The 16981-nt window shown below is 38.9% G+C and overlaps 1 protein-coding gene across 2 annotated transcripts in view; it reads right to left on the reverse strand.

The window, feature by feature from the left end:
• Positions 1–2317: 2317 nt before the first annotated feature.
• Positions 2318–16981, reverse strand: part of TET1 (tet methylcytosine dioxygenase 1) — an 87405-nt gene continuing 72741 nt past the window's right edge. For both annotated transcript variants that reach the window (XM_082223778.1, XM_082223777.1), the window contains one exon: positions 2318–16346. In XM_082223778.1, the coding sequence (XP_082079904.1) occupies positions 15217–16346 (1130 nt within the window). In that variant the 3' untranslated portion in view covers positions 2318–15216. The remainder of the gene's footprint in view (positions 16347–16981) is intronic.

The raw sequence follows: 16981 nt of genomic DNA on the forward strand, positions 1-16981 counted from the left end.
ACCTCGGTGACGTCTCGAAGTGAGATTTCTCCGCCCCTCCCTCGCACACGTGCTCCGGGAGGATGGGGTCGCCGTCTCCAAAACAAGGAAGGGAAGTAACGGCGCGCATGCGTCAAGGGAAGCACCCTCTCTCTCCCCTAACGATCGAGAAGCGAAGAATCCTATGAGGAAAGCCGTCATTCGATTTGCATTACGTCGTATTCCGTCGCCAGTTTGCTTGGCGGGTCATAACAGCAGCGCCATCTTACTGTAGAGTAGGCACCTTGAGGGAATGTCGAGGTTGAAAGGTTCGGGCCTAAAGAAGCGCCTCAGATTCTGCGCTGCCATGAGGCAAACAGAAACGCTTCCTGACGCCCGCTGCCTACCTGAAGCTCAGAATGCGCCCCAAGCGTTGAAAAACCAGGAGCCCAAAATAGAAAACGAAATGTTACTGCTTTAATATTTATATGTTTGGGCCAATCTTATAAATTTCCAGTGCTCAAATGCGCAGTGTCACGCCACGGGAATACTTCACATTTTCTCTCCAACCGCCAATACTGTAGTTTAATTATTTCAGGTACAGTTAGAAATGCCACTTTAAATGAAAGTTGGTGGGTTATCCAGGGTTGAGCGTTCCGTGGACTAAATAAAGAGAACTAAACGCCACAAGACGACAAAAGAACAAACCACACTGATTTCTGCCACAATATTAATTACTGTATCAGCAACAGGAATACGGTTTTATTTTGAAAGCACTTAGCTACAAGAGACACATATGCTTTTTCCAAAACAAGCATTAGTTGCGAAACGTGCTTATTTTTGCCAGCTATTTAACTCTTTAACGGCAGAGGAGCTGTACCAGATGAAGAAAAAATCTCAGCCAATATAAATGCCACAAAGCATAATAGTACAGCTTTTCAGGACAAGCAGCTGGTTCATCTGTCAAAGAAGTCACCCTTAGGGAATCAACAAGGTTTCAATTTGTGGTTTCCTCCCCTAAAATAATCCAAAATAACTGATCAATTGTGTTTAGCTTCTGTGCAATGGAATAGTGCAAGTGTGAAAATTAATTAAGCAATTAAGACAGAAGAGAACATTGTTAATCACAAACTTTCAACAGTGAAACCATATCCTGTCTTATCTTTCCAAAGCTAAAAAGCAATTTAAATTAAAATATTTAAAGAGTGGCGTACTATGCAATAATCCTGTTGATTCTCCTGAACTTTGCATTGGCTTTTGATGTCCTTCTGGACAGGCTGGATGGGTCAGAGATTGGAAAGAAGATGGTGCTAGAGAGCTACAGTTCCACTTATTGCCATCTATTGCTATGGGACCTTGCACTGTTCTGCCATGTCTCCCAACATGTTTTGAGGTGACTTCAAATACAGATGACACTCATCTCTATTTAGAAATGTAGAAAACTGCCTGGGTGAGTAATATCTTACTAATACTAGTAATGCTTCACTAGACTGGGCTTCACTCCCTCAAAGAAACAAGCTAGAGTCTGGGGTGCTCCTTGACCCATCTGTGTTTTTGGAGGTACACACTGCCTCTGTGGCACAGTTTGGAACATGGACAGAGATACCCTGACCTCAGCAATCCATGCCCTAGTAACTTGATTACCTGCTAATAACAGATTAATGTGCTATAATATATTGGGCTCCCTTTGAAGACTCTTTGGAAACTGCAATTAGGCTATAATACATTATACCTGGAAAGCATAAGTGCTGGTTTTGATTTTCAAAAGCTTGGTTCCAGGATACTTTAACACTGCTTGTTTTCACATTTGTCTGCATGTATACCAAGATACTCAACTGAGGTGTGGTGGGTAACTACAGCGGTAAAGGCCTACTTATGGTGGCACCTTAACTGCAGCATGCTTTCCCCAGGAGAACTTGCCTGGTGTGTCATTTCAGCACCAGATGAAGCCCTTTTAATTTTCCCAAGGTTTTAAATAGTCTGCAAATTGTTTTTAGGCTAATTTTGTGTTTGCTTTATTTCTTATGTCTTATGTTTTAATTCTTTGTTTTTTAAGTTCCTAAAGTAATTGTGCCTTTAACAGGAGCTTCAGATGCAGAAATCACTACGAGTAGCTTCCACTCCAGACACTGAGGTGGAATTTAGTTGCATCTGCTAATGCCTGCAGATGAAACTGCTGTTAAAAGCACAGGAGCAGATAAAAGTGGGGAAAGGGCAATCTTACCTGTAGCTCCAAGCTATTACTAAGATGCATTTGTATGAATGGATAAAATGCTCCTTTGCTGTGTGTACTATCCTTCAGAAGAGAAAATGCCCAAGAAATATAGAAAATAAAAAATTAAGACAATCAAGTGCAAAATAGAAGTATAAAATTTATTTGAAACCATCCACAATGTTCTGTGTTATCAGAAATGATACACTTTGTAATAATATTTTTTTTTTGGAAAAAAAATCATGACAAAAATTTAAAATATATTTTCAATGACAGCAATTTATCTTGCCTTTTTAGGACATTTTTAAAGGAACATTTAAAAGTTTAAACAGATATGACACATACAAGAAAAAAACCAAGAAAAACAAAAACAAAAAACCAGAACAGACCATCTCCACAACAATAATTTTTACACACATGTTTCAATACAATTTAAATGCATCTTGCTACATAAACATGAAATAATGTACAACAACTGCTGTGCACCAAAAAGAGTAGCTTAGTAAGATCTTTCAAGTAACATGCAGTCAAAACTTACGTCTTCAAGTACTGCTGGTAAGCGTTCCCTTGTCTGCAGAGAATATTCAAATATATTTTTCCCCACCCAATGAAATGAAGTAGCTTTAATCCTTTTTCCTGTAAGTATTGTGAAATAGTGAAGTGCTTTCCTCCCATTTATTAGTAACTTAAAATAATGGTAAATGATAAAAATGTATTTGCCTTTTCATTTTTCAACCACTAGGATCATCTAAATACAGTAGAATGTTCGAGGGAAAATCCACCAAAATCAAAGTTATATCTGTTGAAAAATAAATATTGTATGCACCCCAGTTTAAAAAAACAACAACACACTACACACAAGAAACAATACAATACAGGGAATATTAGTCAACAACAGCTCAAGTTTCTTCTGCTTGAGCATAATGCATTTTCCTATTTTTGTTTTTAGGCTACTGAAACTGAATTTTTGAACATGTCTGCTGTGATTATTTTATGTATTACATTTTGAATACAATCCGGTAAGATTAGTCACAACTAATTCTTAACGAAATCAATGGGACATGCAACCTGATTATGCATTTTTAGTCAGAAGCATACTAGAAAGGAAGTCCCACTGAACACAATCTAATTCACTTCCAAACAAACATGCTTAAGCCTACGCACATTTAGCTGGAAGAAAGCACCTTTTAACTCAATGGGGCTAGCTTCTGAGTAGATATGCATAAAGTTATTCTATAACCTCACTGATTTTACTGACACCAAGGCTGTAGTCCTGTGCACAATTTACTCCCGTGTAATCCTCACTGAACTCAGTAGAATTTAGTTATGAGTAAACATTTCCTGGATTAGATTGCATAACTGCATTCTTAAATTTACTTAATTTAATTCAGTGGTACATTTCTGAATAAATATGCCTAAGACTGCAGCTTTTACTAGATTGCACCCTTGATTTCTGATTACCATAGCCATAATATAGTAAACCCCTTTATTCACACAGCAGCATTTCTGCTTTTCTAAACAGCATTCCTCCAACTCCCCTACTCTCCTGATCAAGCTACTTTTGAAACTTGAGGCAAGAAGGTCCTCTAGATCACAGTTGTACTTCTGACATATTTTTTGCAATGTGAAGATTTATTAAAAAAGAAAAAAAAGACAGCACTTCAAAAACTGGAACTATAAGGTCTTAAAATGTCTAACATCAAAATGTTTTGTTGCAACTACAATGAACATTAGATTTGTAATATTTTACAAAGCATTACCAGCCTATCTGGCTTCAACATCTTGGGCACTAGCTACATTCAGCATTGAAGGACACAACAGACAGAATCTCAAAGCTGCCATGTTTTGCTATAACTCTAAAATGGCATTCACAAATGCAAGAACATTGTATAGTCTTGCTAAACTGAAAACATTTATTAAATATTGATATACTATATAGCAGAAACCCAACTATCATAATTGCTTAATTAAAGCGTGTCTGTGTAGCTACATAGCATTGTAACACTAGGCTTCTTTTTAAATGATCTTTGATTACCCTAACATTTCAGGTGCCTCTCAAGCCAGCTTGTATTTGCAGCCTATGCCACTACAACTTTTAATTCTCATTCATAGTGCTGTTTGCTAAATGAAATTATTTTTAGACAACTAGTAGATTTTTGCTCAATTTCATTATTACATTTTGAGGTTCTGAAATGATGGCTGCAATGGCCTGCACATAGAAACAGTTGAGCAAATTGCTAATTTGCTTATAGACAAATGAAATAGCCACTTACTAGAGTTCCAATCACATAATTGGCTATAAATCCTTCATTTGTGAACTTTTACATATCACAACTACAGGTTTGGGCAATTTATTTTGTTTTCTAGCATCACCATGTTAAGGTGTCAATCCTATAGTTATTTGTGAACACGTGTTAACTACCACTGTTATTAGAATTAACTGAGAATTACCTTCTACAAATGCTGTTTGATTTGCAACAGGGAATGAAGTTGGGTAAAATGCTATTAATGCTATCTCAGCAGGACAAGGAGTGTGTAACATAGCTGTTCAATTAAACACTTGCCAAATGCTGAAATGATTCAGTCTTACCACATTCTGCTAGTATTATGACTCCTATCATCCCATGGAACAAATCAGTCACCCTGTTTTTTCTTACAGAAAGAATTGGATAAGGTATGTCTACAGCTGCAAACCTATGTTCTGGATAATAAAAATATGTTTATTTTAATATCCCATTTTTATTCTGTTACGGAACTCAAGATACTGAATATGCTTCCTAGGGAGTCACCCACCCAAGCACTGACCAGAGCCCGATCTGCTTAGCTTCAGCCTCAAATTTTCAAAACTGAAACCAACACATAATTGTTGTTACTTGGCCTGTAGTGAAAGAAAGAAAAACTTCAAAGAAAGAATCCTTGATTGATTGCAGAACTGATTTATTTTATTTTTGTTCCCTTGGAAGAATGTTTTTCATTTATACTTCAAATGCCCATTTCACCCTGCAAGACGGACATAAAGAACTGGTGTTTATAAATGAAAATCCGTCTTTCTTTTCAGCTTTTGAGAAGAGGCTTATGTTCATTAAATTGAAGATCATTACATTAGAGAACACTTTTTCATGCTGCAACAGTACTTGTGGTAGTCATGGAGACCTACGTAAAGCTGCAACAGCACCATTTTGTGTGTGTGATGTGAATTTTTGAAGGTTTAATTAAATTCTATCAATATACAACACTTGGTTAATTACACTTAAAAAGGGGAGTAAGATGAAGATGTGGAGAATACATCTGTTTATAGGGTGAAAACTGATTTATTGTGGTAAGCTTTTGGGTAGACAAGAAGCCTCCCATACCTCTTAAAAGATGTTCTTCAATTACCTGACTTTGAAAGGGACAACTCAAGAGCCACTTAACTATGACTCTGTGGCTCAGGGGTTGGGTACAGCAGTGATGTCTGCCATGTTGATGGAGCGCATTGCCAGTAACTCTCCCAGCAAAAGTCATGTTTGCCTTGGCTGCTAGCAATACTCTCCTGGCATGGTCAGGACCACGGTTAGCTGTACAATTCTGAAGTCAGGGAGTTGTCTAGTTACTGGGATGATACAACCTTATGGTAACATACAGGTAACTGTAGGGCTAAGTGAGTTATAGCAACCTCTTTTAAAATAGTGCCTGGCATTATGTTGGACTTTGTGTGCAACAACAGTGAGCTTCCATATCCTTCTCTAACAAAGAGATATGGTAGTCCTCTGCCAACCCCTCTAGGAAAAGCAGAGCTGGACTGCTTTGGCGGAACTCAAGGGAAGGGATCCCAGGGTGTGCTCTGCTCCTGTTAGAACTCTGACCCAGTTAAGCTTACTCCCTGCTCATCGAGCCTGGACTTGAGCTAGCCTAAGTTTTCTATAAAGGGAGCTTGTCTACACTGGTGGCATGTTGTTGCAAGATTGGCAGCTTTTGATTATTTCATAAAGGATCTACTTGCAAAGCCACTAACTTGGGGCAGGGGTGGGGAACATTGTTCTTGACCAAGTGAGCCTAGTTTGTGCATCACACTAAGCCAGACCAAATGTCTGGAGAAAACTAAAGCATGAGCCCAGTTTTGGGTAACCTGCTAAGCCAAATCACCATTTAGCTTGGCATGGAGCAGCAAACGCAGTCTCCTATCCTAGTACCCATGAGTTTGGGTTAAGCTATGGGTTGGGCTTAGTGTGATGTACAAACCAGGCTAGTGGCACTCTCTGGTCTTATATTTTTGATGTGGACTCAAATAAAATTGTAACAGAAGTCTCTATGCCTTAAAAGTAGGACCACGTTAACAAGCTTAACTTAGCCAGTCAGTTACCGATCATAATTAGCTTCCTGTATTCATTAACAATATAGAGGTCACTGCTATTACAATATTATGCTAAGACACAGATTTATGTACTGATCTATACAGAGGGTAACACAGAAAAATGGGGGTATTCAAGGAGCCACTCAGATACAGAAAAGTTAACATATATGGGCTCCAATCAAGGGAATGATGATTGCACTTAAATCCCACTGAAATCAATTTCATGAGCAACTTAACTCCATTAACTTTCAAGGGATTTAAACACTAATTTTTGCAAGCACAAGCTCAGTATAATTTGTAGAAAAACCAGACACCACAAAGTAACAGCAGCTAGTGAAAACCACCAACAGTTGCCCGATTTTGAAGGATCGTCAGTCACCGTATAGTGCTTCTGTTAAGATCCTTGTTAGCTGCTTCCTTGGGGCAGGAGGCTAAGAAGATCTCTAAGTACTGACCTTCAACATTCCAGGAACATAGAACACTTTTCATAGTAACTGTCTGTAGCAAATCAAAGAAGAATGATTATGTGGGAAAGTGGGTCTCTTTTTTACACATTTAGGTGACCCAACTGCAAGTCCCGAATTTCATGTTTTAAGAAATCCTGTTCTAGATAGCATCCTGTTTTTAATTCAGATTGTTGCTGATGCAGGGATGCTTTCAAGTAGGAAGTTTAAGGGTGCACCAAGGTAGCAAGAACAGTTTGTGGAACCTTAAGCAAGATAACAGTAAAAGCAAAAAAAAATCAATGGAGAGACTTGATAATACAAGCAGAGTTTTTGCAGAGCATGGTAAAGCTAGGCTCTAAGCTTCCTAGTCTGAACTAGTAAAGGAGAACACACAGAATTTATGCACCTGAGACCCTCCCCATATTAACAAATCAGCCAACTATACACCATGTACAAACCTTACTTTACTGCCAATAACATTTTTTTAATGAGAGGTTGGTTGGATGAGCTAGGAATTTAATAGAACAAAATACCACAATTCACAGGACCAAAATGTGATATATGTATCTCAAGCACTTTGCAGAGCCAAAGCCACTGATAATTTGATCAATAGGAGTTATAGCAAATCAAGGAAAACATGCATCTTTTACCATTCCATTCCTTTCATTTCCTTGTCTCTAGGCTCCTGAACTAGCTAGCATGGAAGGTCACCAATGAAAGCAATAGGGAGAATCTTAGACTAAACTGCTTTAAAAAGGGATTTGTGTTGCTACAGCAGTCTGAAGATTTTGCTGCTTGTTACAGCCCCAAAGAATCACTATTACAAGACAATAGTATTACAAACCTTTGTAGCTATAAGCTCATTCACAAAATTACATCAATTTCTATGTAAAAATGATAAATATTCTGAAATGCTACAATAAATAGCACACAGCTGTATATACAGTAAGTAGTTGCCAATTTGCACACCGCATACATGGTTGATACCATCTGCTATTAAAACTGCAGTTAAATCAGATATTATAAAAATGTAGTTGGCTACATTGTATCTATGTGTAACAGTAATAAGCAAGAGTATTTCATAAATTTATTCAAAAATAATTAAAATATACCACTGAAATCAGATTAAACACTTTTATTTCTTAATTTCAATAATATATTTTAAATGTTTTGGTAACCTGATGAATCTAAGGAAGTTTTATTAGCTGCTAAAAAGGATCATGCACTTCCATCTTAAACTCATTATATGGAAGGACAGCCCAATGAAATTAACAGGACTAATTAAAATCAGTGGGACTTCCAAGTAATGGATTTAGCATCAGGTTGATAAGTTACATTTTAAATACATATGGTTTTCCTATTTAGCATTGTCATTTTAAAACCTGCTTTCTTCTTCAAATAGAACAATACATTTTCCACTAGTAGCCATGTCAAAACTATGCACTTCACCAGAGATGTTAAGAGATATCCTAATTGGATGGGTCTATCCTGCTCTTAGGAACGCAGGTGGCACCGTGGTCTAAAACCACTGAGCCTAGGGCTTGCTGATCGGAAGGTCGGTGCGACGGAGTGAGCTCCCATTGCTTGGTCCCAGCTCCTGCCAACCTAGCAGTTCAAAAGCACGTCAAAGTGCAAATAGATAAATAGGTACCGCTCCGGCGGGAAGGTAAATGGCATTTCCGTGTGCCGCTCTGGTTTCACTAGAAGCGGCTTAGTCATGCTGGCCACATGACCTGGAAAAACTGTCTGTGGACAAACGTCAGCTCCCTCAGCAGTAAAGCGAGATGAGCGCCACAACCCCAGAGTCGTTTGCGACTGGACTTAACTGTCAGGGGTCCTTTACCTTTACCTTTTATCCTGATCTTAAGCTTTTGGTGATGTTTATTAGTTAAACCATCTAACTTTACATAAAGCGTGTGTGTGGTATAGTGTTTACCAAGAATCACAGGGAAATTCATTCATCAATGTTGTATCTGTAGTAATGTGTACACTGCAAATTTTACACAGCAAAATTTACAAGAACAAAGATGTTCTTGCTATAGTAGCATTGTAAGCTGGGTTTTCTTTAAATTTCTGAACTGGGTAAAACTGTGGCAGAGTGACATTAAAGTTCCCTATACAGTGGTACCTCTGGTTGTGAACGGGATCCGTTCTGGAGTTCCGTTCGCAACATGAGCAGAACGCAATCCGCGTCTGCACATGCCACGATTTGCCGCGTCTGTGCATGCGCGTGACATCATTTTGTGTGTCTGCACATGCGTGAGCAGTGAAACCTGAAAGTCACACACGAGGTATGACTATATAAGCAGCTGGTAACCCTTTCAGGAAAGTCCTTTTTGCAGAAAGATTGTATAGACAGCGATACTAAAAAAAACCCCAGCCTTGCACAGATGAGTAGCTGGAGGAATTCACAACCCTATTTACTGTATAAACAGCTGTTATTTTTAATAACTTTTAGGCTCACAAAAAATATACAGATTTCAAAATGCAAATCTAAGGCACACAAAAATACCATAACAATTTAATGTTTATAGATATTCAAGAAGCAGAAAACTGCTGGTACAAAATGATGGTATAATATTGACTTTAGATTATTTACAATCCCTACATTTCTTCTGTTTGAACTAATCATAATCTTTGAACTAACAAAAATGCAGCATATGGGTGGTTTTTTTTTCTTTTTACAAAGTTTGTTTGCTTTAAAAATAGAATGACTGGGTTGAAATCTCGCTCTTCTTATACACTTTATAAGAATGTTATAATTCCAGCTGATTCAATGGGCGTAAAGATTGGGGAAATGGTCTGAATGGCATTGCCATGTGACCAACATTGCTGAGTGGTAGGTATGGGGGTATAATCTAAAATGCAATCATGCTGGCACACTCTCAGATATGTTCATAAAACCCCTCCAGGGTTTGCAGGATCATAGATTAGAGCCACAACTCTGAACAAGTTCGGCTTACTTGGGCCCCACAGAAATCAATGGGACTTGCTGTTTGCTAAATTACCACTGATTTTAAGGACACCAGTTGTTAACCGGGCAGAGGAGAAAGGGGCCCCTGCATCTAGCACCCATTTTATACATAGTGCTGCTGTACCAGATCTGGATAACTTGACAACAGTTTTAATCACTAATATAACACCAATCACATTGGTGTATGTGTGAGAAGCAGGAGCCAGATGTTGTCCAAACACCCTGTTCTTGCTCCCCACTTTGCCTAACAAGTTCTCTCTACTATTGAGAGTGATGATAATCTGAAAGATGGAGAAATGGAGGAGCCCCATGAGTGCAGGAGAGGGAATTTCAGTTCTCTTCCAATGCTCTTTAATCCCTGGATTGGCATACACATCTAACATTTTAAAAAGTAGCTGCAGTGATATAATTGGGATGAATTCCACGTTTACATTTCTGTACGACCAAAATCATAGGCAACTAAGGGTAAACTGAAGAATTCACATATATGTAATTTTTTCCAAACCAAAGAGATTTTCAGATTGTACACACAACCATGGTAGACATTTAAAAAAAAACAAAAGCACCATGTCTAGAGGATCTAGACATTATTTGTTACAGCACCACTACAATATCAAGTATGTTATCAGTAAAACTTCAAGCTCTGGTTAGACCTGTGGAATTTATGTACACGGTGGAGAATCACAAGTGTAACCAAAAAGCTTACCCTTATGGCCTGCAACCATTGCTCATACAAAACATGATAATTCAGAGCCCACTGATTTGAGCTGACAGGTCCATACCAAAAAAATTCCCCATCTCTAAAATGTAAACTGCTGATCCTTGATAAGCATGATGCTTATCAAGGCTGATATTTTGATTGTGGTTGGCTTAGTCAATTGAACTAAAATTAAAGGGGGGAATAGAGAAAAGGAGTTGGATGCTATAGTGTTCCAGATCTGGAGTGTCTATCACACCTAATGTTTAATTTACGATGCATTGTCATGAAAAGGTAAATCATTTCTAAGGTGCAATTCACACAATCTATGTATGGGCTGTAACCTGTTTTTACATAGGTTTGCTATTCAAGTAGGTGCGATCAGTCCCATCTGCATTCCTTCATCAGTACTGCACCATCAGTTGTTCTGAGAACATTCAGTGCCCTGTGGCACCCATCTATTTGACCTGTTAGTAACCCCTGTGTCTGGGCATTCCCAACAGTTAATGAAATCCCTGGCATCTAGTCCCCAGAAATTAGATGCTGCTGCCTAGGAATCTGAATGTCCTTCTTCCAGGACTAAAAATCTGGTCACCTAAAAATCTGAAACTAGTTGCTAGAAATGTGAAGGTTTTTTTCCAGCTTTGCTTCTTGTCAGAGCTACTAGAAGAGCAGTGTGGGCCATTACTATCTAAGAGATTTCAGATATTTGCCAAGATTGCTTCTAACGTGAAAGCTTTGTAGCAGGTTTATGCCTATTCAAGGCTCTTAAGCAAACCAATCAGTTCAGCAACCATGCTTCAAGGATGAAATCAGTAAGCTCTGGCATAAGCTTTACAAATGGGAAGTTGCCCTGTAGGACCAAGCGTCCACAGTTCCTGTGTGTGGCTGAAATTGTACCTGCATCTATAATGTTTGGGAACGTACATGGCCTTAAGAAAGCATACAAAGCAGACTTTATTTGTCACACTGCAATCGTGCTGGATGAATAAGAAACTGAAAAGGGGGGGGGGAGTGTACAGACCTAATGTGTAGTTTGAACTAAATATGCAACCTAAACCAAGACTGTAGATAGCACTGATAACCTCATAATGTAACGAGTGAGAGTGAGAGTGTGTTCATGCGTTAAAGACCAAAGTGCATTTTAACTTCAGAAGACTTTTTAGCAGGACAATGTACAACAATATAAAAACAAAGCCATACCAGCAAACTATTATAAAACCAGAAACTAAAGGGTTTGAATTCTTGCAATGTTTGTGGTACCAGTTGTTGCTAAGGAGGAACCACATGCATACACATGAAAACTGTCCTATCTAGGGAGTTCCAGCCCAACTGGGAAGGGATTTGTTACGTGTTTGCCTGGCAGTGTATTTGGATTTACTTTTCTGGACCTTATTTGGGTATTATATACACTTTAGCAGGGGTGGCTGAATTTTATTTTATTTTATTTTATTTTGGGTTACATTCACTTCAGCCATCCCTTTGAATCCTCAAGCCAGCCATGAGTGTCACGCCCCCCTTGCTTGCATGCATAAATGCACATGTGCGTGCATGCACACACAGAGGCAGACAGTCCACCTCCTGGGCACTTCAACACTGTCTTTTCTTTTCCTGCTGCCAAAATAGGTGGGAACTTGCATGGTGGACTGAATCAGGCCCTTGAACTGGGGTGGTTGTGCTTAGCCACCCCTACCCTATAGCGCATGAGAAACAATTTAAATGTGGTGTATACAGAACAGGTTCTGTATGTGATTATTCTCTTTTTTACTAATATATTCATTACATGGATAGAATGAGCTGGCATCCAGGCATGTATCATGATGGCTCCTCCTGAACAACTGGTAACACAAACAATGCAATAATTTAAGAAGAGCCCTGCTGGGTTAGACCAAAGGTCTATCTAGTCCAGCATCCTGTTCTCACAGTGATCGGCCCCCAAGCAGAGCTAAAGTTCAAAAACACTCTCCCCACTTGTGCTCCCCAGTAACAGAATTCAGAGACATCCTTCCTCTGGCAGCAAAGGGAGTACACAGCCATCAAGCCTAGCAGCCACAGAGCCTTATGCACTATGAACATGTCCAATCTCCTTTCAAAGCCATCCAAGCTGGTGGTCATCATTACATCTTATAACATCAGATCCCATAATTTAACTATGCACTGTGTATAAGAGGGGAGGAGGGCATGACAGATGTGTGAATTTATATGCACCTCTATCATATTGTCTTTCCCAGTGGTGATTTATGGAAGTGAGAGCTGGACCATAAAGAAGGCTGATCACCGAAGAATTGATGCTTTTGAATTATGGTGCTGGAGGAGACTCTTTATAGAGTCCCATGGACTGCAAAAAGATCAAACCTATCCATTTTTAAGGAAATCAGCCCTGAGTGCTCACTGGAAGGACAGATCGTGAAGCTGAGGCTCCAATACTTTGGCCACCTCATGAGAAGAGAAGACTCCCTGGAAAAGACCCTGATGTTGGGAAAGATGGAGGGCACAAGGAGAAGGGGACGACAGAGGACGAGATGGTTGGACAGCGTTCTCGAAGCTACAAACATGAGTCTGACCAAACTGCAGGAGGCAGTGGAAGACAGGAGTGCCTGGCGTGCTCTGGTCCATGGGGTCACGAAGAGTCGGACACAACTAAACGACTAAACAACAACATCATATTGTCCTCTTTATCACCTTTTTCCGTAACTCAAAAACTTGGAAGTGTTGTAACCTTCCCTCATAAAGGAGTTGCCCTCTTACAGCTGCTGTTTGAGTTGTGACAACCAGAACTAGTTTGAGGTTTTTTACATTCTGCTGGTGTGGCTTTGCTTTTATATTTTGTATAATTTCTTACAGAAGGAAAACTTTTTGAGACTGTCACACATTTAAGTCTTGGATACCCTCCCCACACCATGTTGTCAGATTTATCAGTGTTATCTACTGTCTGTTGACTATCAATAATATTTTGTTTTAGTTTGCACATCAAGTTAACTGAGATTTAAAATTATTTCTGTGCACTTTTCTCTAGTTTTGTTTTTGGTTGAGGCAAGATCATATTTCTGTTTTGTGTCACTGCAATTGCGTCTCAACAAAAGTTATAATGCAGCTGGGCCCCAAAATGGAGACATAGCACAATACAGACTTCTGCCTACTTGAGACCTTGTTTTTGGCTGGAGATGCCAGGGATTGAACGTGCAACTTTTGGCATGCTATGGGTTCCTCTTTCGTGCAAAGTCTGTGTGGAAATTAGAATGAGCCTGTGATCCTACAATTTTCTACCTGGGAGAAAAACCCAATGACAAAGTAGACTTAAGTTCTCAGTAATCACACACTGAGTTGGACTGAATGTTTATAAAACCCTTCATGTGTTGACAGCTAACAGCTGGTGAACATTCTGGAAGATTTAATGAACTCAAATATACTATAAAACAGCCAATACCGCAAATTTCTCTTGTAAATATTTTAGAGTCCTACTTTCCAGGATGTTAATAAGGCAACTTTAGGAGGGCAGTTGCTGATGCAATTAACAGTTCTACCCCCAAGACTCTAGGAACATTTGGTTGTCACGTGTAGCTTGCAATGCTCTGCATGAAAGACACACATGCACTTATTGCTGAAACAAACTACAGCAAATCAATTCTGACAACAAAACACCGTAGCAATACAGGTATAGACAAAATGATCCTTAAGCTCATATTTGCAAATCCAAACTCTCTGTTTTATTAACTGAAACAAACCAAAAATTTCAAGGGAAAAGGTGGGGTGAGGGAAGAGTCTAAAAACCAAATATTCTTAGTATATGTGTATATGTGTACTGTTGTTGTAGCAGTATGGAACTCTACACAGTAAGAAAAATAACGATTTCTTGGTAGAGAATGTAGAAACCTTAGACAAATGTGATCCTTATACTATTTCAAGTTAACTTTAAAAATAGAAAGTGCTTTTAAATATATATATTTACAGGTTACAACCTCCAACCATCACTAGTGATACTGTTTGTGTGTGGATGTGTGTGGACCATACACGTGCACACACAAACCTATACAGACATGAAAGATCTGTACAAAGATAAATCATCATTGGTTTGTTATCCTTAACTTGGGCTTCACAGCAACGACTGGAAGCTGTCGGAGCAATGGCACCATGAAGGAAAAAAAAATCAGCTTATCTTTAACTGTTTCTTGTGATTGAGCACCAAGAGCTGTGTATAGCTAATACTGTCTAAATTGATTTTACATCATAAAAGTTGAAGTATGTTAAAATCTTTATAAAAAGCCCATTTGTAGTAAACAGACAATTCAAAGCACCAAAGTATAAATTCCAAAAGGTAATAAACTGAATAATTCAATCAGGATTAATAACCTAGCCAAAATCATTTAACTATACATATATATTTTTTTTTTGCTTAAAATGTGCTTGAAAATCACCAGATGTTAAAATATATAAAGTCACAGTTTAAGGAAAAAAATCATTTTTTTTACCTCAGCCTTCAAAATGGTTGAGATGAACAAAGAGTAAACCATACAAGACTTTGTTCTTTAACAGCACCTTTAGGGATTATTGTGTAACACTGCTCCCAAGGCAAGGTTGTACAGTTGCTATAAAAACTTATGCCCAATGGTTATACGGCCCGGCAACTCGAGTGAGGGCATAAGTAGACACCGTTATGATGTTATCATGAGTTACTGTTAATGCTCGGCGCGATGGAATTTGGTTGAATTCATTGTCTTCATAGAAAATCTCTCTCGTGGCACTGGCCTGGTGCACATTCCTGTCATTGGGTTGTACATTGGTATTTTCAGTGCTTGATTTTTCCGCTGCTTTCTCCTTTGCTCTCTCGGCCATCTTTGCCTCCCACAGCGCTATCCCATGTTTTGGCTCATTTAAGTTTTTGTGTTGGTAGAAGACTAACGATATCCGTGTGGGATGATTCCGGTTCGGCTTTTTAATCGGAGTTGTGGCGTGTAGCTCACGGCGTGCACATTCAATTAAGATGGAGCCGTGTGATGGTGCTACAGCTACCCCACCTATGTCATTATCCAAAAAATTATGCTCACTGTCGGACCACATTTCCTCTGCTTTTTCTTCGGACTCTGTGCGCTTTAAGAGCTCGCAACTTGGGTGTGTATCCTCAGTGGCAGAATCGCAATTTGGGTTCTTGAAACCACCTTTTTGCATTGGACACTCCTGGGAAGAACCAATTTCATTTCTGACTATATCTTCTGGAGAATTTAACGGCACTGAGGAATCACAAGAGCTAGCCAACTGTGAGGCAGGAGAGTTTTCCAACTTTATTTCACAATTTTGCTTGCTGACTACTCCTTGTTCAAGTGTGTGGGGCAAGCTATCTCTGAAGGCTGTGGATTCTGAAACAGTAAGGTCTTGAAGAAATGGGGGCACCCCATTCCTCTTGTCATCCAGCAAAATTCCAGTATGATCGCTGATGGACACATCAAAGATCTTACCTTTGGGTGTCACATGAGGTTTGTTACTACTGCATTGCAAATACCCGTAGGGAGTTGAAAAATCTTGTTGATTATTACTCACTGGCATTATACCACCAGCTTTGTGAGTTAATGGAGAGCAAGAATGTAAACTATCCAGCTTTAAAGGGGAGGAAGGAGCATATTGCTTTAGTACAGAGCAATTTTTAGTAGTGTCTGAATTGTGTTTTATTGTAGAAAGGTGATCACCACTCTCCATTTTTGTCCCAGGTTGCAATGAATTAGCTTTGCTCCCTAAGGAGATAAGAACAAAATGTTTTAAATATAAAGCTGTACATTTTTCTGTAGCTGGTCAATAAAAAAAGCAAACTTAATTGTGAGAATATGAATTTCCCTTCAATGGAGGCTTATCGTTTCCAGCAGAGAAGAGGCAGCTGTATCCTGGGCAAGAGTTTTAGCAGTCAGAGCTGAGCTGGAAATAGCACATGTGTGTCTTTGGGAGGGGTGGGGGAAATGTGAAGACTGGTTGGATATGGGAATCCAAAACGTGCTAAAGTACCCTGCCTTTGACTAAAAAGGACTTCCTACTGAAGTGGCTGAAATTTTAAAATTTCAGCTGATGAAGTGGCTTGCAAACTCCAGCAGACACAGCTCACATGCACAACAGGTATACATTCTCTAAATATCATGTGAAAATTTACTATTAGTAGCTCTACCCAACCTAAATGCAGTACTTTTTCAGGATAAGAAATTAACAGAGTCAACATTAGTCATCTTCCACTGAGTGCCTTCAGCAACTTACCAATATAGAAATAAAAACAAAAACATTAATAGAAACCTTCCTCCTGTAGGAGTCCAAGGTGATTCACAAAATTTTAAAATACAACCACCACAAAAAAACAAAACTTCTAAAATTACATTTTAATACT

The sequence above is a fragment of the Podarcis vaucheri genome, assembly GCF_965113315.1.
Source record: "Podarcis vaucheri genome assembly, chromosome: 5".
NCBI classification, from domain to species: Eukaryota; Metazoa; Chordata; class Lepidosauria; order Squamata; family Lacertidae; genus Podarcis; species Podarcis vaucheri.